At 40.7% G+C, this 26,405-nt stretch overlaps 1 protein-coding gene across 1 annotated transcript in view; it reads right to left on the reverse strand.

Annotated features, from left to right (window-relative positions):
* ncanb (neurocan b) overlaps positions 1–26,405 on the reverse strand; it is a 137,987-nt gene that overhangs the window by 27,094 nt on the left and 84,488 nt on the right. The window contains 1 exon segment of the mRNA XM_051077077.1: positions 6,699–6,812. Within this exon segment, the coding sequence (XP_050933034.1) occupies positions 6,699–6,812 (114 nt within the window).

Genomic DNA, 26,405 nt, shown 5'->3' on the forward strand with positions numbered 1-26,405 from the left:
GTACTTTGGCTTCCTCCCACTATCCAAAGACATGGAAGTTAGGTTAAATTAATAAAAGTGATTAGATTATAGTTACTAAAACGTTCAGTTAAGGTAGGGAAAATACTGTGGTTATGGCTGATAAAAATGTGAATGTTAATTGCAGGTCTGTGATAGGCTGCAAATTCCATTCCTCTCTCTCTAAAGGGCACAATACATCATTTACTGGATACTGACACTTTGGCATTAGGCATATACAGTACATAGCTGTATTGTGGGCTGCATAACTGTCCAGTGTTGATGGCCTGTTTTAACAGGGCTGTTAAAACCAGAGGATACTCAGTATGCCTACATGTTCTATACTGTGCAACTGAATGCAATATTTACCCCTACTGACTCTAAATTACAAGTAAATTACCTTCACTGGCAGCAAGAGAGGTTGTGTGCATTAAACAAAAGGGTAGACTATGAAAGCGGATGAGTTTGAGTAAGATAGTCATAGAAAGTGTGCGATAACAGATTGACAGAGGGACTGCATCTGGTGCTTTCTGAAACACTTCCTACTGCTGTTAGTCAGCTTAGTCTGCTCTCCTCCTCATTAGTCTCAGTGTGTAGGCTACACTACATCGCCTGCTGCCTGCTTCCAATCTGCAGCACTGGTGTTGCTGTTGGCGTCGACGCACTCAAAAGTCTTCATATCCGTCTGCCCCAGATTCACCCACCGTCCTCTTTGGGGGGGGAAGTTGTGTTCTACTTTGCTCTAGGTTCCCTGTAATGCTATCTTGTTTTTTGTTTTCCTGTCAAATGCAACTTACTGCTCTGCCTATGTGCATGCATGTAGTGTATTTTGTGTGTTTGAAAATGTGTGTAGCAGCAGTGAGCCTCCTGTGTGGAACAATTTGACTTGAACTGGATTTAGATGATGTGGTATATAATGGTCTCACTGCACTTTCTGAGGGCTGCAAACTTCACTGACACACTTCTCGGATTAAACTCATTGGCGTGCTCTCCTGTGTGTTCGCCTCTGCTCAACCAGCACTAGCCAGTAACAGCTGTGCAGCCTACTGGGGAATGTAGTATGTCTTTACTTTTTTTGTCAAGGAAAAAAAGTAATAAATACTAATGATTTGATGTATGGAAACAGGGCGAGGAACAGATGGGTTGTCTGAGAAGATGGATGAAATGTGAACCATTCCTAGCTGGCCTTCTCTGTGAGTTTAGGGCAGCAGGAAACACATTCCTCACAGATAACCAAGCAGCAGCCAGACACCTTGGGATTAATTAGCTACACAATCCTTTTAATACAGGCTTTTTGTTTCCAATTTGTAGATTATTTGTCCTGTTGGGAAACTGAAAGAGAGAGAGAAATAGAGAGAAACAGAGAGAGAGAGAGAGAGAGAGAGAGAGAGAGAGAGAGAGAGAGAGAGAGAGAGAGAGAGAGGAGAGAGAGAACTTATTTCCTGTGGATTAGATCATTGTTTTATTAAGCTGGTTGTTTTGTGACTACGAGTTATTGTACCCCACTGTAATTTCGCTGCTTGGAGTCAGAGTGTGTGACTGCCATCTAAGATACTTCTGTGTAAACAGAGGAAAGAAATCTTTTGATATTTAGAAGGGTACATGGGTAGGTAGACTGAGTTTTGTTTGTTCCTGTGTGTGTGTGGGTGGGGAAATAATGTGTCAGTTTGCTGCAAAGTGGAAAAGAGGAAATCTAAAAATGAGTATCTGTCTGTGCTTATGTACTTATCTTTGCGAGGACTTTGAGTTTTAGGCTTTTAAGTGAGTGTTTTTCCTGGTACTAATTTTCTTCAAGGGGGCTGATCGATGACTAAGGCTAGGTTTTAGGGTTAAGGTTAGAGTAAGGTTGGGGTTTGGCTTAGCTAGGTGGCTAAGAAATGCATTATGTCAGTGTGGGTCCTTGTAAGTTATAACATATGCGTTTGTGTGTGTGTCTTAGTGTCTGTGTAAAGGTCTCTTAGCTGAAAGATCTCTAACTTCACAGAAGCATCCCACAAACACCCAGACGGACACACACACACATGCATGCACGCATGCACGCACGCACGCACACACACACACACACACACACACACACACACACATACAGTCACTGCAAAACAGCAGATGCACTGACACAAACGCACTCACACAGCGACGCACACACACAGAAACACACTCACAGACCGTGACAAAGCCTCCTGCGGTGCTCCAGAGATGAGAGGCACAAAAAGATGCAAGAAGTGCAGGGAGTGACAGCAGAAAGGTAGGGAAAGAAAAGAGAGAAAAAAAGAGAGGCAACATAAAACAGAGGTGTCTATAATAGCGGAATAGCAAAGTAACAAATCCACACTCTCGCTCGTACACATTATGTCGTTTTTCTCCCTAGAAAGACTGAGGAGGAAACGAATTGCAGAGTGAATGATAGATAAAGAGACAGACTGGTGGAAAGAAGCTGATGAGAAGAGGGCTGCTAATACTTTCTACGCCACTTTTCACTTCAGTTGGGCTGAGGGAGAATTGGCTTGTGCTGCTGCTGATTAGGCAGCAAACCCAAAAAACAGCAGGACAGACTCAACAGTCAGTTTCACTGCTGGGATGAGATGAGAGTGACAACAACTGACTGGTGTCTTTGTTACTCTAATCACAACTGACTATTCTTTTAGACAAATATCCAATCATTACTGATACAGAGCTGTTGAAAAAACAACTGCAAAAGGATGCATTCAGTTGTTTTGCACGGCACTACAAAAACAGCACTGATTCTTAAAATAATACAAGGACTGCTGAAAACCTTTGCTGTTGACAGAAAATGATGATTCATCTATAAACTCTTGGGATTCAAAGTGTGTTAGAAGCAAAAAACAGACCTCGTCAACAATGACGACAACAGGAACTTGCTAAAAATGTAACTATAATTGTAAAAATTTCAGAATAAGTAGCCATTTCCTCCTCTCTCCCACTACATTCACTGGAGGACTTCAGCCCCGTCAACTTACTATTACTGACTCTCAGATGGGATCACCATGGTAACAGGCCAGAGGGAGCCAGCAGCAGGCCGGATCTACCCAGCATCCACCTAGGCTGTTAGCTCACAAAGCATCCACCTGAACATGCACAAACACACACACACACACACACACTCGAGCCTACACAGCAAATGAGATAGAGAGAACTGGACCACTTTAGCGAGACAGAGACCAATTGGATGACATTTAAATGGATGAAAGCCTCGGTGGAACGAATGAGTTCATTTCCACCATTCATGTTGCAGTTCAGACCTCCCTCTGGATATCAAACTGAGATCACGCTGAAATGGCAGAGCAACGCCTGTTGCGAATTGTACTTTTCACAGCTGAATCCTTATATTTCTGCGAGAGATAAAAGCGACAGGAAAACAGAGACTTTAGATTTACACAATCAGACCTGCTGCTTCCAATCAGCCATGAAGGCAGCAAACGCAGCAGGAAAGGAAACATACGCACAGCTCCAGTGCATGTCAAACAAGAAGCACACGGTTGTGATGTGCGCGTGTGTTTTGGGAAAAAAAACTGACTATAGCATATGCATGCAGTACTGAAGACTGGCAAAATCTGAATTTGTGAGATTCTTAAAGATCGATTAAGTGTTTCTACATCTCACACTTAAATGACTAACCTTGATTTAAAGATGCCACTTTTTCACTGCTTCTTTTTTGTTTGATTATTTATTCATGATCTGCACCACAGGAAGGGCATGAATAATAAGGAGTCAACCATAACCATTGGGAAATCACAAAAAGCAGTTACCAAAGTAAAATTTGCTGTGCTGTAGAGATCAAATAGGGCAGTGAAGAGTTAACACTGTAAGATTAAAAGAGCACTGCAGCAATTTCTATGAAGTTGGTGGACTTGCAAGAGGCAGATAAAAAAAAAAAGAAGATCTAAAGTGAAGCAGCCAAGGCTGAGATTTCCTGATTTTTAGTCCAAATATGGGACAAGCTCCGAAATCACTGGATCCTACAGTTCCCATTAATGTAACATAGCATCTTTTGTTATACCATCCATGCCTGGTAATTTCTGTCATCTTTCAAACTCCATTTGTCAGTTTGTAATCAAGGCTTTCTTTTTTAAAAAAATTGTTATTGCTGTTGCTGCAAGCTGCGATAACCCTGATGACATCACTATGATATTATCAGGTTATCTCTCAGACTTGAGAGCCACGAAAGACAGGTGTGTTACCCTTTTAATTGTGAAAAAAAAAAAAAATTAACAAAAAGTAGGACCAGTGCTGTAAGTAGTTCTACCAGCCGGTGATTTTCATTTCTTTTAGAGAAATTTTAGGGTCTGAGTCTGAGAAAATGGACATCCTTCTGTGTCCCAGAAATTTCTTTCCCTTTTTCCTGTCAATCACCTCAAATATACACCAGACCATGGTAGTGTCCACACCTCCCATGTTGGAACGACTACATTTAAGATTTAAGATGTTACAACAGAGATATAAACAAAAGCATAAATTGGATGAGAAAAGGAGAAGCTTTTCCATCAGTCAACTCAAGCAGAAATGTGGCGATATACCAAACTGCTGTAGTTCATCCAAAGAGTCAGTACACATGCAGTGAAGTGCAAACAAAATTTGGAGCTTAGTTTTTTATTCTGCTAACATGTAATTTTCCTCTGTTATATCCCATTTCTAGTTTCTAGTTTCTAGTTTCTACAACATTTAAAATTTCCTGCTTTATTCTACTTTTCTCTGCCATCGCTCTCTTCTCTCTCTCCACTCTGTATCGATTGCTCTGCCCCCTGAGTCCCACATCCGACCAGACCAAAGCAGTAAAAAGCAGAGCGAGACGCTGGAAGCCAGACACAAGGAAAAAGGGACAGGTATTCAAAGCCACAATGTTTCTGAGAGATGAGGTCAAAGGTTGGCCTGGGCCAGTGGAACTTGGCTTTATACGGTTTGTGTAATTTAGTCCAGATTTCTGACCTTCACTCCACCTCCCTCTTGTTCTTTTGCTCACCTTCTCTTAAAAAAAATCTCACACTCTCTCCATCTCTCCAGCCACGGTTCTTTTGTTTTCATTCTTTAAAATTTAATTGTGCTATTTTAAATCTGGTGTTTTAGGAGATGTACAGTTTGCATTATTCAGATGTCACATTGTTAACTAGAACAGGAGCTCCAAACTCACATTTATTTCATTCCCTGTACATTTACTGCAGGGGGTTCTAAAACTCTGACACTGTGGGCTACCCCCCAGGTAACTGAGACAACTGCTCCCCCTCAACACCCTCTGTCTTTATGTCTTTGCCCATAATTGATTATATTTGGCAAACACTTTCCATTAAAAGTATACCAAGGTAAAAATTAACAGTTAATGTTAATGTCTACAGTGAATGTAGAGACAACTGTCGGTGGATTACTTTGATACTAAAGAAAACTTGACAAACAAAATGTGATGATTCTTGAGCAAGTACTGGAATTTTAAGGAGCTACTTTCATCTGTGATTTCAAAGCTGATTCATAGATGTTTATTCACATTGGACATGGGAGATAATGATGATCTTTGGAAAGTGTAAGTCACGTTGAATCTAAAAATATGCGTATCATGTCTCTGTGCTCAGATGTGACTGAGTTATGATTCCAAGAAATAGTATACATTTTTAATTTTGCAAATTGATGCTCACATCTCCTCTGTGCCTCCCTTTCACTCCGCCCACTCCACCCTAGGGAAGTATGTCTCACAGTTTGATAACCTCTGCTTTATTTCATATTTAAATGTCATTATTTAAGCCTTTTATTTAATAAAAAAAACACTCAGACAGACTTAGATGATTTCTGTAGTCTGTAGTTTTAGTAGCTTCATTGTTTTTTTTCCTCAGCTGTCATAAAACCTTGTTTGCTCTAGCCTGCAGTGATCAGCATCTCCTTATACGGCAGGAAACATAAACCATCTTGGCTGCTTTGGGATACAATGTGAGTGAAAATCAGATTAAACTGTTCAGGTTCTTTCAGGGTGTTTTGCTGCTAAAATGCGTGAAAAAAAACCCAAACGATGAACCCTAATATACACAACAGCTGTGGGTATTCCTCAGTGTTGTTTTGCAATGACATGTCGGCCATGTTTTCATGTAACATGCAGTTTGTGAACAGCCTCCTTCACATCCCCCCTCTCACAGGGGAATTCCTGTAATGAGAGAAACCAGCTGGACGCAGGTGTTCTGTATAAAACCGATACATTATTCCACAGGGCTTCCCTCTCTCTCTCTCTCTCTCTTTCTCCTCCTCCTCCTCCACCTCTTTGTCTACATTCACATTCTCATTCTCCTCTGTCTCTGTTTACACATCCTCATTAACTCCATCTCTCTCTGTCTCCCTGTTTTCTCCCCACCTCTGTCTCCAGACCCTGATCTCTTAGAGCCATCTTATTCTCCTGTACTGCATCCTCATACTTATCTCCCTCCCCCCTCTTCATCTTCATTCTGTTTCCTCCACATGCTCCTCCACTCTCACATCACCTTGCTTCTCCACCGTCTTTGTCTCATCTGTCTCACTCTTCACCGCTTTGTCCTAATTCTTTATCCTTTTTTGCCATGTCCTCTTTCTGCACTTTTTTCTCCTCCATCAATATACTTCTTGCGCTACTCTTCCCTTCTTCTCCACTCTGTCTTCACCAACTACACAGCCCATTTTGAAGTGAGTCAGTGAATAAGATGAGAAAGCTGTGCTTCCTTCCACATTGTTACCTTTCTCGCAAGTAGCTCCTCCGTAGCTGGGCAGACACAGACACACAAAGGAGTTGATCTCATCAATGCAGGTTCCTCCATTCTGGCATGGATTAGACTGGCAGTCATCAATGTCTGGAGGGAGGGAGAGGGGGAGAGAAAAAGACATGGGGTGACTTAGGTTAGATACACACACGCACACACACACTCAAGCAGCACTTTTCAAACGGTTACTTTTTAAAGTACCTGCCACAGCTTGTTACTGAACAAACCCCTGAGAGATCAAAACTTTTGGAGAGATTAGAGGTGTTTCTGAGAAAGTTATAATTAAAGTGAATTGATTGAGCTTCATCAGTGATCGGTTTGGGATGCACTGAAGCGCATGATGCTAATTGCAATGTGTTTGCAGGACGTGCCGCACTTCTGCTGTCAAACCTGAGCGGCGAGAGCGAGGGAGAGCATGGTGCGACGAGGAGGCTGGAGAGAGAGAGACATAGAGATGAGAGGGAGGAGGACTTTCAGTTGGATGAGCTTCCATCTTCAGCATCAACACTAACGGTCTTGCTAGTAGCTACAAAAACTGAGAGCAAGTCCATTTTATTGTGGGTGAAAATGACCGAAACGATGCACATCACCCCTTTAGATGTAATGTCAAAATCAAGTCTAAACATGCAAATCAACCCACACACACACATATTTTGCAGAAGCGTTGCAGGGGTGAGAGTTCTCATTCGGTTGAAAAATGGTGACTGTATTTCTCTGGCTGATCTGAGCCTGGGGGCAAAATCATTAAAACTGCAGCTGGTATCCCACAATCCTCTGCCATCACAACAACTGTGCGAGTCCCTGGGGCCTTGGCAAGAGGTCATGCGAGGGGAGGAGAGGGGGCTGAAGAAGAGGGAGTCAGGTGAAAGTCTAAAGAGTTAGGGGAAGATGTGGGGGATTGAGAAATGCTGAAAAACATGGAGGAGAACAGAGCGATGAAGGAGAGGTGATGAAAACAAGGGTGGTGGTGGGTGGAGGGGGGGAGAAAGACAGAGGAGAGGTGATATGATGCTCTGAGTCTGGGAAGTTGGCAAGTTTCAAGGTTGGATTACAGGGGCTTTGCAGGCAGACAGTGTTTGGGGTGGAAGAGTCTGTTTGGATAAAACAGCGTGACAGCTTCATTGCCGGTGCCCTGCTTTGGGCTGGCTGATATCAAAAGCTGAATTTGATGCAGGGGGTAGAGGAGTCGGAATGAAATGGCATTTGTGTTGGTTTAGTGTATCGGCGTATATCCATGTATATAACTGTCTCTATCTGGCTGACTCATGATGGGATGGAAAAATAAGAATGTTAACAGCGAAGAAAATAACAAAGCAGGCAGAGCAAGAGAGAAAACATCTCCCACACCAAGTAAGATAACAATGAGTTTAAAGTCTAGTTAAGTTAATCTGACACAATTTTCAGGAACAGCAACAACAGCAGCTTTAAAGGGCCACTCAACTGTTTTTGGAGTTGTGATGTCATCGGGGTTAACTTGGCTTTGGCCTCGGACTGAGATGTATTAACTGAAAGTGTACTTTAAAACTGGAGGTGTGGGAGTGTAGGAGGATTGCACTATGGGAATTGTAGGTTTTCAGTATTTTTGGAGTCTGACCCATACAAGGGAGTCAGGATATCTCAACCTCTGATTTTTTATTATGAGCCTTAGTGTCATTTGAGAGATTGCTTGAGCTTCAATTAACCACTGAGACTCTACATTACTCTGGAAGATAATCGGCCAGTCGTGGGCATCTGCTGCCATCTAACATGAGGCCCGAGACTGCTGAGATACTTGATCACGCAGAGAGGCCACACTGAGTTAACAGTGTAAGATGGTGTGGTGTTGAAGTTAAAGAACAAACAGCAGCATTTTCGTCTAACTGGGCATTGAGTCATCGAAACTTGAGAAAATTACACTGCCTGCAGCAGCCAAGGTGTGATGAGATAAATGTGTAAATTATTTTTTCTGTCATGAAAATACAGTACCTCTCTTATTACTGCTATGTTTTAAATGCAGAAAAGACAGGATTTCAACAAACATGTGAAACCCTATAATTCCTGGATCGTAAATCTGCTGCAGTTAATAGATACAGCTGGACAAAATGAATGGTGTGAATGATATGACTCTAAAATAGGTTATTTAATATGACTACATGAGTACAGATCCCTGAATGAAACTCTGTGGTGTAATTGAAATATGCTGTATGATGAATGATAAACACCGAAAATATCCCTTCCCTTGCACTCACTGTGAACCAACAGATGAGCAGGTTGTCAGCACAGCTGTTTGGAAAAGAAAAAAAAAAGCTACTGGGCCTAATATGAGCCAGCATCTGGCCTCATTAAGTGCTATAGCACAGGGGTAAAGAGTCAAACAACCCCTTGGATTTTAGGAGCAGTGGGGTCAATAAAATACAGCACTGAACATCAGCTATTAGAGGGGCTGCAGCAGGCAGGTAGCTGTTATTATCTGTGATAAGAACCAACATGGTGGCACTACAGGTACTAGTACGTGGTGTAGACTGACCTTTATTTCTTCAAGTCACGGACGTCTGAAGAAATTTAAATACAAATGTGGCTGTGCTTTAGAAAACTTGTATTCAGAAAGAAAGTTAATCATAAGTGTAACTTCTAAAGATAAGCATTTTCATTTTCTCATAACCAATTTAATGGCCTTGGGAAAAAGTTCACAATTTTTTAATGAGATTTTTTCCAGACCCCCTGAGAACTTGATGAGATGGAGTTCTTGATCAGCAGCTAAAGGAAACAACATAGTAGATGTGGATTGAAGCATTGTAGGCATCACTCATGTTTGCTGGTCTTTGTATAGAAAAATAACCATTACACTAAATCATGAAAAGCAAAGCTGGGACAATAAGTAGCCCGTCTGATATATCACTTTATATTTACAGCTTTTTTCAATGGTAGAATGTCACGCACAGAACAATGTTGTGATCCTTATCATCCTTATCAATGTTTGTTTATGTTATGTATTCATGTAAAAAATGAATATATACTGATATATTAAGGTTTTGTTCTATTTTAAAATTAAGTCTCAAAAGCCAATCCTTTTTGTGGCTTTTGTGCTCAAACCTTCAGGGGAGATGTATTGATTGATGAACTTTACCTTAGAAAAGAAGTATAATAAATTATAAAGAAGGTAAGAGCACTTTAAGAAGCCATTTATGCAAAATTTACACTTTATTGCACTACTGATGTTACAGCAGTGATGTGCAATTGTCACAACAACAACAGCATCATCATTATCATCATCATCATCATCTCCACATATTTTATTCACATTTTTTAAGGTAAAATGTTACACTGAGAAGACATTCATTTAATTTATTATTCAATATTATTACATTTAAGAAAGAAAATTTAAGAGATTTTTTTTATCAAACATCTTTATGTTATGTTTTTATTTGAAAATCTAGTATTAATTTAGCTGCAACTAAAACATGCATCTGGAACAATATGACCTGATCTCAGAGTCTACCTATTATAGTTTTACGTTTCTCACACTATTTCCAGGGTCAAGAATTAAAGATCCCCCCACTTGAGTAGAGGGGGAGTTTAATTTGCATGTTTAAGCTGAATAACTGGCTTTCATAAAAAATATATCATTAGCACCGCACCATATGGCAGCGACAACACATTGTTCCCCAGTATCTATCAGTGTCTACCTCCCTCTCCTCTCCTCAAACAGAGCGATGAGGGCCACAGCGCAGCAGGCCATGTCTACTCAAAGTCCACTCAATGTCCACTCGGCCCAACTGGCTTAATGAGAGAACCATCAAACTTAAGCAGGTGGCAGTGTGTGTGACTGTATTTGTGCATTTGTATGTGTGTCCATCACTCTCTCTGGCTCACTCTCCGGTACAACAAAATCAGGCCTGGGCACTAGTATAGTCTCCAGGGAGTCGAGGAGAGCAGTGCTCCACTTATCTGCTGGCAGAGAAATGGATGGGGGGGATAAGCAGGTGCCAGCCACTGTGGTAATTGCTGGGTGCATCTAACACACCAGTGATGCTACCAGATTCTCTTTGAGCCAACATTATTCATTTGAATCTGTCAGGAAAGGCAGTAAATGAATGTGAAAAGTTGATGGGGCTAACGTAATGGCAGAGGAGATACAAATATGAAGTTGAGGTTTAAATGTGGTTCATCGCTGATTGAAAAATACATAGTTCAGATGGGCATGTTTGATTGCAGGATAAGTATGTAACCTGCTCTTGTTTATCCCCGCGCTCTCTGAGGAGAGCTGGCGAGTTCGAGGACGGAGGATGGGGAAATGGAGACAGGAGAGAGGAATATGGGGGAGGATAGTGAGAAAGCGGCCAGACAAACCGGGGGTGGTGTCGGTTGACAGAATATCTGGAGGCTTACTGCAGGCATGTGTCGAAACCAGAATATGAATAATTGAAAAGGGACAGAGAAAGACACAGGGAGACAGAGGGAAGGGAAGAGACAGAGAGCAAACAGAAAACAGGTGAGAGGAGGCCTTGGGCCAGCCTCGCCCCATTTCCCTTTTGGGATTATTTGTCAGGCTCAGTAGATCAGATTAAATTCTTATTACCTCTGTTCTTGACCAAACCTATGACTAGTCTAAGATCAACTCGGACGCTCTTGTCCTTCTGTTTTTGACTCTGCCACCTCTGGAGTGTCTTTTTCTGCTTTACAACAGTGAGATTTATGCTTTCAATTCTTGCCCCAGCCACGGCATTTGTGAATGTTGAGGCCAAATAAAAAGTAAACAGCTCTTTCTTCATTTTATAAATGAAACCTCAACTGCAATCAGCAATTTCATGGCTATGAATCCTTGTGGGTTTAGCCAGGAAGAGTCCCACAGAGAAAGAGTCCACTCAGAGGGTAATAAAGGCACGGAGAGAGAAATCGATATTTCAGCCAGGGACTGGCATGCATTTAAACACGGTATATTATTTCAGTGGTCTAGTAACTATGCCGTAAAAAGTATGAGATGGTTACAAGAGAGGGAATATCCCATTCTGTAACTTTCTGCTGCCATGCTGTATTGTTAGATAGGAAATAATTTTTGAAAAGGTCAAACTCAACTCCACAGGTTTCTAACATTTCAAACTCCACATTAGAAACAGTCTATTTTACTTTTAATAACTGAGGAGTGAAGAACATCCTGTACTTAAATAATGAGGCAGAATCTGGGCTAATAGTGTCGAATTTTCCAGAGGCTTCTTCATCTCCAGATAAAAGCTATTGAGTTTAAATCACACATGAGGACTCTAAGTGAGTACAAGAGAGTCCGGAGCGCTTTACAGATTAATTAAAAGCGCGTACTGGACACAAATGACAACATCAATGCTCTTTAAATGGATTTGATGTTGTTGGTAGTTTCTTTCGTCAGATCACTGTCAGTCCAATCTAATCAAACCACACAGTACAGTGCTGATGGAGCAATCAGCTGATTTATGAGTGAACTTTGATCGTTCCTTATTTAGTCGTGAACATTTTACACTGTAGAGAAATTTGAAGGTTTCAGCGTCTTTAACTCCCTCTAAACATGTTGTTATTGATGACCTGCACTGGTTTAAGCTCTCACCTTGATGCAGTGATGTAGACGTGTACTCCAGGGTGTGTCAGTACATTGTGGCATCACTAATGGAGTGTGTTTACTAATGAAAAAGAGCACACCTTTGACTGCACCCAACCTTTCTTTTCAGTCTGGTAATTTGTGTTTGTGTTCAGTCTGTTTTATGTTATTGTACAGGATAATAAAAGATTATTACTATTAAGTGCTTAAGACATTTCTTCAAATTAAACAAAGTATCTTAGCTTTAAAGTTTGTATTTACAGTAATATTTAAAGGAACTGTCATTACATACTTTGAATGTTTTTTAAATTCATACTATTTCTGTCTCCAGAGCTGTAGAGTCTGATCTGTGATGGCATGTTGTTACTTTGAAAATATATTAGTCTTACTACTTGTCTTTTTGCTATTACTATTGTTACTATCATAATAATTATTTTTTTTAGCTATCATTATCATTACTAATACCACTTTACATTAATTCTATATGGAATCTGCATTATGCTATGTTGTCTGTTCCCTGTTCTCTCCTACTTTCTTCCTTCCACATCTCTCTCTCCTTCTCACCACTGTTGAGATGCGCACATAGTTCAGTCCTGCTTGAGTTTCTGCTCTTAAGAGTTCTTGCACTGTTGCCGTACTTCTCACAGTGAATTGTTGGTCTCTTTTTGTAAATATAATAATATATAGAGTATTATATCTGGACATGCTCTTTATTGAAAAGCTCTGTACTGAAACGTGCCCTGAGATAACTTTTGTTGTGATTTGGCACTATATAAATGAAACAGACTTGATTTGACATTATGAGACCATGTCTGTGAAAATAGGTCAATATACAGATACCAGGAACATGTTGTTATTAATATAGGTATTTGGTTGCAGAGAGAAAGCCTTTTTTAGTTCTCTGATCAACAGCATAAAATGTCTCTTTTCTTATCTGTTCTCCTCTTTTTATTAAAATGAACTGAATGCCATCTGACTTCTTTTGGTCATCTTTTTGATTGTGTACCAGTGAGTTGTTTTGCAAATTCCCTATTCTCTACTTCGAACACTCATAAATATTCACCCACAACATCAAATAAAAGTAAATGTCAAGGCAAGAAGCATTTGAGATATTTTTTACTTGACATTTGTTGGCTTTGACACAAAAATAGCTACAATTTCCTCTGCGTCAGTCTTAAGAGGTTCATTCTGAATGTGATTTTAAGTGATTGCTATTCATGTGTTTAGGTGTTTCGCTACGCAGATGCAGTGCAGTGGACAGGGAGTAAAGATACTGGCTGCCCAATTTGAATACCAAAATTACTGCAAACATCTATTGAGAGGGTCAAGATTGCAGCCATTTGCCTGTCAACCTAATGACTGTCTGAAAGAGTGGAGCAGTGAAATTCAGTAAGGCAAATTTTTGTGTAGCAATTTAACATTTGAGGGAAACTTCTAAAGGAGTGAGACTGATGTTTCTGTAAAATGTCTCAGGCACAATTGCTTTGGCAATTGTGAATAACCAGAACAGAAATTGCTTCATTAAGTGTTGAGATGAAGTAGACAGCAACAATGAAAGTTGAAGAGTCAGAAAATGGTTTAGGAAAAGGAATTAATGTAGAAAATCTGCATGGTCAGACCGTATCAGACAATGATAGAAAGAGTCCAGACAGGAATTAAAGACACTATTGTACACACATTCACAGTGTGGTGTGTTTCTGGGCACAAATAGCATCAGAACTCTGTTGATTTATTATGCAAGTACACATGTATAGACACACAAGCAGAGGGTGGAAGGTGAGCAAAGAAAATCCAATTATACTTTGTATATAATCCATTCACACCAAACTCCTGTCGGTGGCAGGCATGGACATTTGAAAGCCAGCCAGTTTGTCCTAACAGAGACGAACGGCACATTTTTCTCTGTAGACTAAATGCCAGCCGTGCAGATCAAACAGCAGTCTGATCAATTACACAGAGAACCTTTGAACCAGTAAATGCCACCCAGAGACTTCACATCTGACAGGGTGGTATGGAGGGCATGAAGGGACAATATTAATGCGACAGTGGAGGACTTTTTTTGTCAGCTACAAAACACACACACATACACACACACACACACTCCCAATCACTCTATCTGTGACACACACCCATACAGAAACACACTCTAACAAACACACTGGGTGCCAGTCTGTCCCGTTATCAACCAACAGCAGTGACAGATCTCGTCACCCTTTTTACATTCTCCTAATTGCCTCCAAACCACAGCCGACATTATGTAAAAATAAATTGACATGACATCCTGTAAAATGGAGGCTTTGAAATGGAAATGTTTGTCAGACAAAGGTTTCCGCTGAAAGGCTCTTTGTGTTTGTCATCTTTCATTGTGCAAGACCCCGGATGATTGACTTTCTTTAGCTAGCTGAGGGGCATTGACATTTCCATGCCCTTCTACAAAGATGGATACCTTTCTATTGAACCAGAGCTCGTTCAAACAGCATGCCCACTCAATGGACCATTTTGTGTTGTGTCAATAACTATAATGTTGCTGTGTGTGTACAGCAGCATTAATGAGTATGAGCGTACAATGACTTTCTGTGTGTTGATGTGAATGTACAGTATATATCTGTTTGTGTGAATAATATGTGTGTGAACACAGTTTCAAAACCATAGTGACTGAGTATCTATTCTTGTGTCTGTGTGTGTGTGTTTGTGTGTTTTTAAAGACTGGATAGCTGCATTTTGGTTACCTTTGGCAACAATACCATTAAAGCTGCACTAATCAATATTTTCACATTAACAGTGGATCAAATGGCACCATGTAATCAGAAGGTGGCTGCTTTTAGTGACAAACCCACCAAGAATTATCACCCGATTCGACAGCTCACCTCAGCTCATGTAGACTGTAGAAGTGTCTTTAAGATCCTTGTTTTGGTTTTCTGGGCCACAACTTAACTGTTTTGGTTCACTCTCACTGCTCTCATCAACTTTGTTTCCAACCTCAGCAGGCTGCTGTTTTCAGCTAAAACCTTCTGATAAACTCAAATCAGACAAAGTTAACAACAAGATAGAGAACATAGTGGATCATTTAGTAGTTTATGAGCCAGATATTTCCCTCAGGAGTTGGTTGCCCTCCTTTTTGCCCTTTTGGTAGGAGACTCCTGTCAAAAGGACAAAAAAGAGAGTAAATATTGGCCTTGCATTCATCAGGTGTCTAGACACATGACACATGAAATGAATGCTAATGTTGTTCCATAATTACTGGATGTGATTAACAATGAAATGACAGTGGAGAAACATGGCGGAGAAACATAACAGCAATATTAGGCTGCTTTAAACTTAATACTGCAACTGCAACTACTAATGTAGGGATAAACATGTGGCATCTTCCTGCACAAGTCTATCCCTACATTCACAAAGCTTAGTAGTAAAATCTGTAAAACCTACAGGTTCAAGCAGTATTAAAGTAAGCATCATGAAAGTATGCAGTTCTGGTAGGAGTGAAGCAGTTGAATAATAATACAAGAGATCTTGGACTTCTGCCCTGCCCCTAAATGAGTTTACTTTGCTGATGTTGAGGTGTTGGGAGTAGCACATCAGGGAATATTTGAGAAGAAAAAAGTTCGACAGGTGTTCATTTTAAGCCTTTACATTAAAAAATACCGACCATATTTTGTGTAGTATCTAAAATGCTTGGATTGCAGTATGAAGGCTTAGGGAATAAAACGATTCACTGAAAAGATGTGTAAGCTGGGGAACATGGGTTTCTAGCCCATAATAATTAAGGGATTACTGTGCGGTTAGTATAGGATTATTATATCACTAGAGTAGATACTGTATATTGGTCCTCTAAGAGGGCTACACGTCCCCTAATGTTCCCCTTAATCTCAAAGATACTTGAAAATGATTGTTGAACGTGAGTTCAGCCTTAATAAGGAGGCTCTATAAGGAAAAGAAATCCTTCAAAATTTTACCATTTCACCATACTGGATCTCCAGTGTAAACATGGCATCAGTACCTTTAAATAAACTTTTTTGAGGAAATCTAATGTTGATGTTTAGAAAAGTTAACAAATTACAGTATGTTTATCGAAATGTATGTAAGTGATATGCTAATAAATGTAGATAATACATGCAGTGCAAACTTGTAAGTTGAAAAACAATCTCATCTCAAGGTCGATTTTGTAGCTGTTCATGCCACATGATCTTCTTCTTTACCAGTTGTGAAAGCCCCTGAACAGCTACCAAGTGGACCTTGTGGTGAGACTGTTTTGTCTACTGCTGTTTCCAAGGTCTAGAATAAACTTTCAGTCTCAACTTTTAAGCCAACACAGATGAGAAATTTGCTTAGTGCTCAAACAAAAATTTAAACATTTACAATTTCATGACCAGTGGAGAAACATCTGTGGGTGAAGATCATGTGATATGATTGAAAACTGCACACCACCTGCTAAATGGTTGTCATATTTTTTGTCAACTCAAGTTGTAGAATGAACTTTAACTTTTACAATGTTTACAAGTATAGTTATAGCAAGTTTATTAGGTATATATGGTAGAATTGTCTGTTTAATCTACTAGACAACATGTGTAATAGGTATCAGTACTGTATACACACTGTACCTGTGGGTCTAACACTTTTAAATGTGTTGAGCTGAGCTGTGTGTGTATGTGTGTGCTAGCAATATACTGAGGAGTCCTGGGTCTTCAGCTGTGTTTGGGTGCGGGTGGATTACAAAGGGATCAGGATCAGCAGGGAGAGGAGGAAACAGACAGACTATACAGCAGCTCTGGTACAGCCCAAGGCTCTGCGCTGCTCTCCAGAGAGCTCAGTGCAATGCTGATCAACCTATCAGAGGATCCACAGTCTGGAGAAAAGTCCTTCATCCTGGGGTTTCTGGTGAAAACAGAGAAATTTTTTCTTCCCTTCTACTCGACTAAGATGTTAGGATGAACAGGGATATGTAACCTCACTGCTAGCCCCAGACGCAATTACATCTTGGAGCCAAGACCGTGTGCTGAGAGCCACACGCAGCCAACGATCTAAATCGTTGGGGTTTACAAGATTTCCTTGCGCATCGAGGGGAAGCAAGCAAAGTGAGCCTAAAACCTGCCTTGTAGACATTTCCAAAAAATCACACCGCAACATGAAATATGAAAACAGCAAAAGGTTCATATCTTAATTTATGTGCTGCACTGTGAAAATGTGAATGTGTCATTGGCGTGCGTGTGGATGCGTGTGCCCACAGTATGTTTCAGACAGGTCCTTGCTTTGGTTGACAGCGCTGCTGCAACATTCATAACAGCCCTGGGAAAATGTAATGAGGTAAAGTGTCACAACATCTCACATCGCTCTGCTAGCCTTCAGTTCTGACAGTCTGAGTCTGTTCACTGATGCTGTGTGTGCGTGTGTGTGTGTGTGTATCCACTGGCTCCATCTTCAGTATCTGTTTATATTTTGTGTGGGAGGGGGCCAGTGGCCAGGAAAAAGAAGCCAGGGACAGGAGAAGCCGTGCAAGCTGCCACAGTGCCACCAGTATCATACTGCCACACTCTATTTCTATCTCCTCACAGAAGGGAACTTTAAAATGACAGAAAATGCAGAATAGATCCAGAGAATCATCAGTATATACATAGATGTGCCCTTCTTTATTTAATTTCACTTCCGTTTTCTTCTCTTTATCTCCTTCCTATAGTCATTTCCCCATTCTCCTCCCTCTCTCATTGCCTACCATACTTCTTTTTCATTAGTCACTTCTGAGTCTCTTCACCTTCTATTTTCACTCCCTCCCTCTGGACATCTCTAAATGGCAAGTTTATCCTCCCCCGCCCTCTGGGTCCTACCAGGCTAATTTCCTTTGAGTCAGGAGGGTTTACAGGTGTCCCTTTAGGGCTCCTGGTGTGAGAAGCAGCAACGTCCCCCTGGGCCCATGTGGGGTTTGGCCTGTTCCTTGACAACTTTATCTGCCTGAAACACTCAGGATGTGATCATTAACACACCTCACCTCAGCTTGAAGAAGATACACACCCAACTCTTGCTTATATTGTTTCCATCCTTCCATCTGCTGCTCCCTCCTTCCTTTTCTTTCTCACAGTTTGTTCCATTTCTCCATCTTTCATTTGTCTTCATTCTTTTTTTTCCTTTGTTTCATTTTTAATCTCCTGACATCATTCTTTCTACTCCGTCTTCCTCCCTCCTTCATACTTTGTTACTATCTTTCCCCTTTCTTTCCCTTTTACCTTCCATCATTCTAGCTGCCCTATGCTCTTTCCTTCCCTCCTTCCCTCCTTCCTCATTTCCTTCTCTCTCAGTCCTTACTTCTGTGAGTGTGCACGCTTAAAAAATACAATAACTCTACTCTTAAAGTAGAGCAGATCCCTAGGGGGGTGAATGACAGGCTATTCTCTGCCTCCTGTCGCTATTTCTGACATACTTAAAGAGGAAATAGTAGAGTGAAATTATCTGTTTTTTCCTTAGTGCTGTCACAATCAATTAATCACTGACAGTGACATTATATAAAGGATGTGTTTCTGAGTGGAGGGAGCTCTGATGTTGAATCTTTAAATCCATTTCAGAAAAGAAATGGCCTGTGCACCAAACAAACAACCCCTGGTAAATCTTAAAGAAGAATTTATCGCTATTTTTCAACTAATTTGTGTTTGACAGTCAGTCAGGCCTGGTCAAGGACTTTATCCTCTCAGTCATCTTTGCTCTGTCTCCTTCTCTTTCATGGTTTCTTGGTTCATCTCTCGCTGTCTCACTCTTGACTTCAGCTATTTTTTTCTACATCTCTGGCTGCTACCATGGAGATAAGAAAAAAAAAAACCACTGCATTATTGGTTAGGTCACCACCACAGTGTTTGTGTAGGCTACATACACTGTTACTATAATATAATACTGTTTTTATTTCTTCATTCACAAAGAAGACATATGACTTTAGGACAATTTTAGGAGACTACAGCCTGTATTTCTAAGCCCATTATATTAAAAAGGTAAGTTTTTAACAAGCAAGTTGTTGTGGTGCTTCCAGGGTTGCTTTAAGCCAGAGTCAGAGATAAGTCCACTCCTAGACTTGGCAAATGCTCTGTAGGAAAACTGACCAATTTAGCTCAAGATATTACATTAGTGGTGTATTTGACATCAGTTAATACTATCTGAATATAATCATGGCATTCAAAATGCCATAAATGCTGCATGCTTGTGGTAATAACAACAAACATACCGCGTAACTTCTTTACTGTTGCTGCTTTAGCTAACGTTAGCCAACCTTAGCTTCACAGACTTACAGAACAGAGACTGCTTCACAGCCCTGAATCCTGGAGAGCTAAATTGAGAGTTTTTAACTTTATCCTGTAAGCTTAAAACAACATGATGTGCTTAAAAGTTTCATTAACACAGTCTTATGCTTCACCAACTCACAGAATTAATGATAATTAGCTCCAGCTGAGTACATTTGGCTTAAGCTATCACTTGCCACATAAAGTTGTGATTTATTTAAATTACATCTTGCAGATTGTGATTTTGATGAAAATCTGAATAATCATTCAGCCCTACTATTCTTGTAAACATACAAAAGTTATATTTACATTCTTGAGGTCTAACAAAAATATTGAGTTTCTCTACAGATATCTGGAAACTGTTTTTTAAAATGTCTTAAATCATGCATCATTTACATCCATGTTTTCCATACAGTGTTCTTCTTCTGCCACTAACTGTCAGTCAGAGGAATAATGTGAAAGTAATGGTGGATATCATAGTAACACTGTTTAATTGTGCTAATAGTGGTCAAAAACTCCATAGGGTCCTTATATGATTAGGATTTATTAAATGAATATAGTCTGATATGCATACAGTATGTATGCATATGGCTGCAGGAGAGTGTGTGCTTGTGTTTTTTTGTTTGTGTGCTAACCTCATATGAATGTAGCACATATGATCCATATTTATCATATTTCTACTCTACGATATATATGTTTGTGTCCAAGTGTGCCAGTATTTGTGTGTCATTGTGTGAGTGTTTCTAGCGCTGATAAACTCCTCCCTCGTGTGAAACCGAGTTCCTGGTCTTCATGGGAAATCAATTTGTCCTGTTTTCTACGTGGCCAGCTTTTATATGCTTCACTTCCTCCTACAGCTGTCACCTAGTGTATACAGAGTCATTGCCTCCATTCATCCAGCACAAGACACACACAGGCATACATACACGGACACACACATGCTGAGCTCAATCAAACACATATCAGCCACACGCATGCATATTCATTCACTGTACCTAACACTTCAGTTGACGAGTAAATTACAAGGAGAAGTGGTAAAGACAAGGCAACTCAAGGTGGCAAGTGTGTGAATGTATGTGTGTGTATAGATTGGAAAAAAAGGAAAATTGTGTGTGTGTGAATGTGTGTTGGGCAAAGAGAGTGAAAAAGAGATAAAGAAAGAGAGGTGAGTCCTGGCAACTTGGCCAGCAGCTCATTAATCTGCAGGTGTGTTTATACCAAAGAGATACCGCATGCAGCACTCACACACACACACACACACACACACACACACATTTACACACTGAGAGCACCGCAGCTCATTCTCATTCAACTCTGCAGCCAGTATGTCCTTTGTTTCTCATTGTCCTGAGGAGTTTGGAGAGGAAAGAGTGTCCACACTGATTGAAAACCGGGAAATTACACCATCTTTTATCTAGTGTGAACTACATTCTAGTGTGTTTGAATGCACACTTAGTGCACACCTGCAGGTGTTTGAGGTTTTATCTGTGAGGTTGCGTGTGCATATGTTTGATGCACAGTTTTAGTTTTTTTGAATCACAACTAAATTTGTTCATTTTTCAGACTGCATTTGTCTATGCTGACCAGTTTACGTGTGTGTACGTGTGTCTCTTGTTGTGTGTCTTTTGTGTATGCATGTGTCTATGTATCATTGCCTGAATCAGCTCCAATCAGGCCCGACTGGTGGTGTTGGCAGGATTCGGGGTAAAACTATGTGGTGGTGGTGAGGGTGGCGGTGGTCGTGGGGGGTGGTGCAGCCAATCATTGTGCTGATTGAGGAATCCAGTGGCGTGGATGAATTAATGAGGCATGTGAATACAGGCTGAGCCAGCCAATCATAGCCCTTTAAGAGCTCCTCTGCTGCCGACAAACTGTGACAAACTGCTGGTCATCAATCACACACAAGACACATACTCCGCCATTTGCACGCTCACTATCCTGTTCAGCCTCATGCGTGGTTCACCTGAGTCACTGTGCTGAGTCATTTGTTGTTATACCACTGCCAGACTGCTGTAGCTGCTTTGGAAGAATAAAAGAAAATCTATTAAATAAATAAAATAAATTTTAAGTAACCATAAAATGTTTTATACTCTCATTCTTTGATGTTGGTATTTCACAGTCCTTGGTTTAAGTGGTGAAGTACTCTATGTTTGTTTGTTTCATGCATAATTATTTAACCCTCTGCTCACCATATCATTTTTATATGTCAGTGTTGTCATATATGAGCATGTGACCATCTTTATAGTGCTAGCGCTAACCTGAGGTAATTATCATGTTCAGGAGCAAGAGATGAAAATCTGTCACATGCATCCATTTTGATGTGGGTGGCTATCTCTTGCTCTTAATGCTCCATCTGCTGAAATTGACATTCTGGACATACATTTATTGGCTTTCTTGACAAGAGTTAGATAAAAAGATTGATGCCACTCTCAAGTCTGTATGGAAATTTTTCTTTAAGCTGCTTGTTGAACTGTCTGCTTAGTTTCCATCTACAGATTTAGGTCTTTGCTTCATCTGCACTTATTCTGAAAAATGATTTTGGCCACACAGCTGGACTCTGAGCTACTGCTTCAGAAATAATTCTCTGGAAGAAACCACCGCAGCTGTGATGGTTGCTTGGTAGCGTTAATGAGGTTCAGAGGAGGCGTCTTTGTCTAAGTACACACAAACATGAACAAACACCAGGTTCCTGGAGGTGCAGTGTTTTGTCAGGAAAAGGAAATATGTTTTGATATAAATTCCAGTATTCAGCTCTAATATGTCTGTGTTGTTGTACTGTATGTGAGCTATCACATTGTTCATCATTATGCGAATCATCATTTTCTAATGGTGCATTGTTTCACCCCTGTGGCCAGCGCTGGATGCAACATTGCAGGAGAAACAGAGGCCAAAAAATAGCAGTAAAACTCCACAACATATTGACCTAACTGCTAGAACTTGGAGGATTTGGAGCCAAACACATAAATCCATTCCATCATTAATGAAGGAATGAATGGGATGTCCTGAGGGGAGCAGCATGGCAGCACTGGCCCTTTCCATCTGTCTTCCTCCACATACCCTTGCAACTCACTGAGAATCTATCTGTCTGCTGGTTTCTTTCTTTATTTGTTTCTTGGTCCTGCGCTTTTGGTTAAAACTCTTTGCTTTATCGCATACAACAGCTCTAGTTCCAAGCACAGTGATTTCACTCTCTGCCTTAGTTCACCCCAAATTGCCAGATTCTTGGGGATCTGCTGACAAATATCTCGACAGCCTGCGTGTATCTACAATAAAACATCCATTATCCTCAGCCGCAGCCTGTCCCTCTTATTTACCCCTGTCGACTTTGACCTCATCGCTCAGATCTGTGGACACACTGGTAAGGGTGGGTTAGGGGCCGGTGATATTAATAGCCTCAACCTCATGAATCTTTCAGGCTCAATCATATGAGCTGATGTGAGAAGAGTGGGATCCCAGAGGGTGAGTTAGCTAATACAGCTCCTGCAGGGGCGTTTCTCTCGGCCCCTTTAGACATGAGTTATGCATTAACTCTTCATATAGTCTTGAGCACATATTGGTTTAATATAAGATGGGCCCAAACAGGTGTGTGTGTGTGTGTGTGTGTGTGTGTGTGTGTGTGTGTGTGAGGCCAGATCTGTGTGAGAGGAGGAGAAAAGAGGTAAAAAGTAGAATATATTTTGTGAACACCCTTGTGAGCATATTTGGGAATTCGAGTGAATGAGCGTGTGAGCTTGAATAAGTTTCATTTTATGCATGAGTACAGAGGCATTTCTGTATGAATAATTGTATTGGCCTTTGACAGGAAAATACAGAGCAAGAGAGAGCGAGAGAAAGAGACAGAAGAGCGGAGCCAGTGAGAGAGAGAGAGAAGGAGGAGGAGGGGAGGAGAGAGGTTAGGGGTTGTGGGGGAGTGAGGAAGTGTGGCAGGAAATGAAATGTGTTATTTGGGAGAAATGCTGGGGGGCTACAGGCTTGTTTTCACCCCAATCTCTGCACTGCGGAGCAATTTCAATACAGTGCTATACCGCAGGTCTTGCCAAAGAGCAACGTGCTGGAGGGGAGGAAGACAGGAGGGCAGGGAGATGGAGTGGGCAGGAGAGAGGAAAGAAAAATGAGAAAGGGGGTGATAGAAGGGGGACAAAGAAAATTAGAGAGGAAGGAGAAATGGAGGATTAATAAAAGAACAGGAGGAAAAAAAAGAAGAAAGGGGTTGAAAGAGCAGCAACAGGTGATGAAGATATAAAGATGCTGTAAGAGAAATAAATGCAAGGAAAAGAAAAATCATGTTTGATTAAAAAAGTGCAGGGGAGGGATGGGAGAGAAGGCTCAGATCTAATCACCATGATTGGAAATGAAGCCAGAGAGTGTTGAGAGGTGCAAAATTTAAATAAGGGGGGGGGACAAAAACAAATAAAAAACATCAGGTGTGCTTTCTGTTAAGCAACTCGAGGACATTACTGTGTGCCCTGATATTGAAGACGATGTCGCCATTCAATTTATTTTGCTGAAATTGACCTGGGACGTCTTCAAACCACCTGTGAATCTGACTGAATGTTACTGTAGTTTCTCAGATAGTTATGGGACTGTGTAGGGGTGCTTGCCTTTGTCACATATTGTGTGTTGTGCCCACCTGCACAACATTGTTTCTGATCGATTTGCTTGTGGGGTTAATAGAGAGGAGAAATAGAAGAGTAATGCTGATCAGGAGGATAAGGAGGAAAAAGAAAAAAGCGACACAGCCCCCAGAGCGTGTCACTGCGGCCAAATCGTTGAGCCTCTCCAAAGCAGCTCAGGTACCGTTATCTCCTCTAATTCATCATGCAAACGAGAGAGAAAATGGAGGAAGGGAATCCACACTGGGCCATGGGGAAGATGGATAGAGAGGAAGAGGGACAAGGGTTGAAAGACAGGAAGAGAGAACAGTGTGATCAGAGTAATTTCCTCCTTTTAACAGGGTCATTCACCGTCTTGACCCCACAACACATTCTGCATTTGAAATCCAAATGGCACACTTCAACTACCAGATATTAGCTTAGATACTGCTGTGAAAAGGCATGAACACTGTGTCTGTCTCTAGTTGTTAGGCTGATCCAGATGCATAGGAATGTCTCTCGACTCCAAATTATTTACCTGCCTGCTCTCTTTCTTTCTCCTGACTGACTGACTGACTGATGGGCTGATTGGGGTCTTTCTAAAGACCAGAAATAATTGCCCCAACTCCTGCTCCATTTAGAGTCACCATTATTTGCTGACCTGTGTTCAGCGATCGACCGAGGCAGGTTAATGCTTTTCCTCCACAACAAACCGCATTTGAACAAAACAGAAATAGCTGCAGCTGTCAAAAAGAGTGAGATTTCATTTTTAGAGTCCACAAAGGAATAAAAAAGACACATGATATAAATGGAAAACAAGGATGTATCTCAACCTTTAAAACAACCACTCAATGCTGGCGACCTCATTGCTCTGTAAGCAGGCTCTTGAATCTAAACAAACAAAAAATATTGTACTTAAACCCATTTTTAACCCTGTCGTATAAAAATATATCTGTTGACACAGGCTTTAAGAAAAGGAAGTGTGTGGGTATCCATGTCCCCTCATTCATTTAACTGACATGTCAATAATGTGTTGACAGCAGCTGCACAGGACAGTAAAGAAAAAGTGAAAAGTCAAGTAATTGACAAAACAATCTCAACTCGAAGTCCACTTAACCTGCTTGTTCTGATGCTTTTGACTGTATTAGTCATCAGCAGATGGATGTTTTTCAGTTGCCACTGAACTGTAGACATTCATGACATCACATTCATTCACGCATGCTGGAAAGCAATTAAGCTGGCCTTGAGTTGAGACCGTTTTCTTATCTGATGTGTCTGAAGTCATCTGTAGAGCTACAGTACGTAGACTGACAGTGTAACTTGAAACAGTGAGATGTGACATAGCAGGAAAAACAGAGGTGTAACAGTAACTTATCTGATGAGTTTGTTCCATTGGCAGTGAGCCAGTTATGCAGAACACCACGGCCCTGGTACTGGTCCACTTAAATCATTTATGTTATTAGATACACTTCTCTTCATCACTAAAAACATTTGTTGAATAGAGCATGCTGTACTCAAGAAGAAATGTGTGACATGTTTTCATTTTTATGCATTTGCATTGAAGCTCAAACTGGTCGGCGCCTCGCAGTGTGTTAACACCTGTGCCAGTCAAAACAGTGACTGTGAGAAAGGCCTGATTACTGGCATATTGGTCAATCTTCTAATGAAAGAACAGTGTGTCTTTTTTACAGCAGACATTTTAACTTGTCATATTACGAAAAGCACAGTTGTTAATAACAACATCAACAATTTTCTATGTTTACCTCAATCACCCTTGGTGATTCTGACATGTAACAAAGAAGAGGACCTCTATTTTAAGTTAACTATGAGAAAGAAATATACACTTTGTCTTGGTTACACGCTGTTAGTTCTGTTTCTTAATGTTAATGCACTATGTGCTTTTGCATACTAAATGGGTTGTTTGATCTGAATTTGAAAAGCAATTTTGTAGAATATATAAAACCTGCAGAGTTTATTTTGGAAGATTTTGAGTGTTTCTTTGACTGTGTTGCACAGCTCGATTGATCTCCAGTCCACTTAGAGGCCCTGCACACCCACACTGGTGTTTATACTCTGGATGATTGGACTTCTGCTTAGGTTCAAGTTGGGTGAAGCTATTGTATGTTGAAAATGACATTATATCTTCCAGGTACGATTAATTAGGAAACAAGTTCTATATACTAACATGAAAGATAAAATTGTTAGATGTCCCAAAACTAAATGAGACAGCAAACACAGTCTGTACATGCTCACACAGTCCTGAGGAAGATGATGGTGAGCCTTTATTTTA

The sequence above is a fragment of the Lates calcarifer genome, linkage group LG17 (assembly GCF_001640805.2).
Source record: "Lates calcarifer isolate ASB-BC8 linkage group LG17, TLL_Latcal_v3, whole genome shotgun sequence".
Taxonomy (NCBI): domain Eukaryota; kingdom Metazoa; phylum Chordata; class Actinopteri; family Centropomidae; genus Lates; species Lates calcarifer.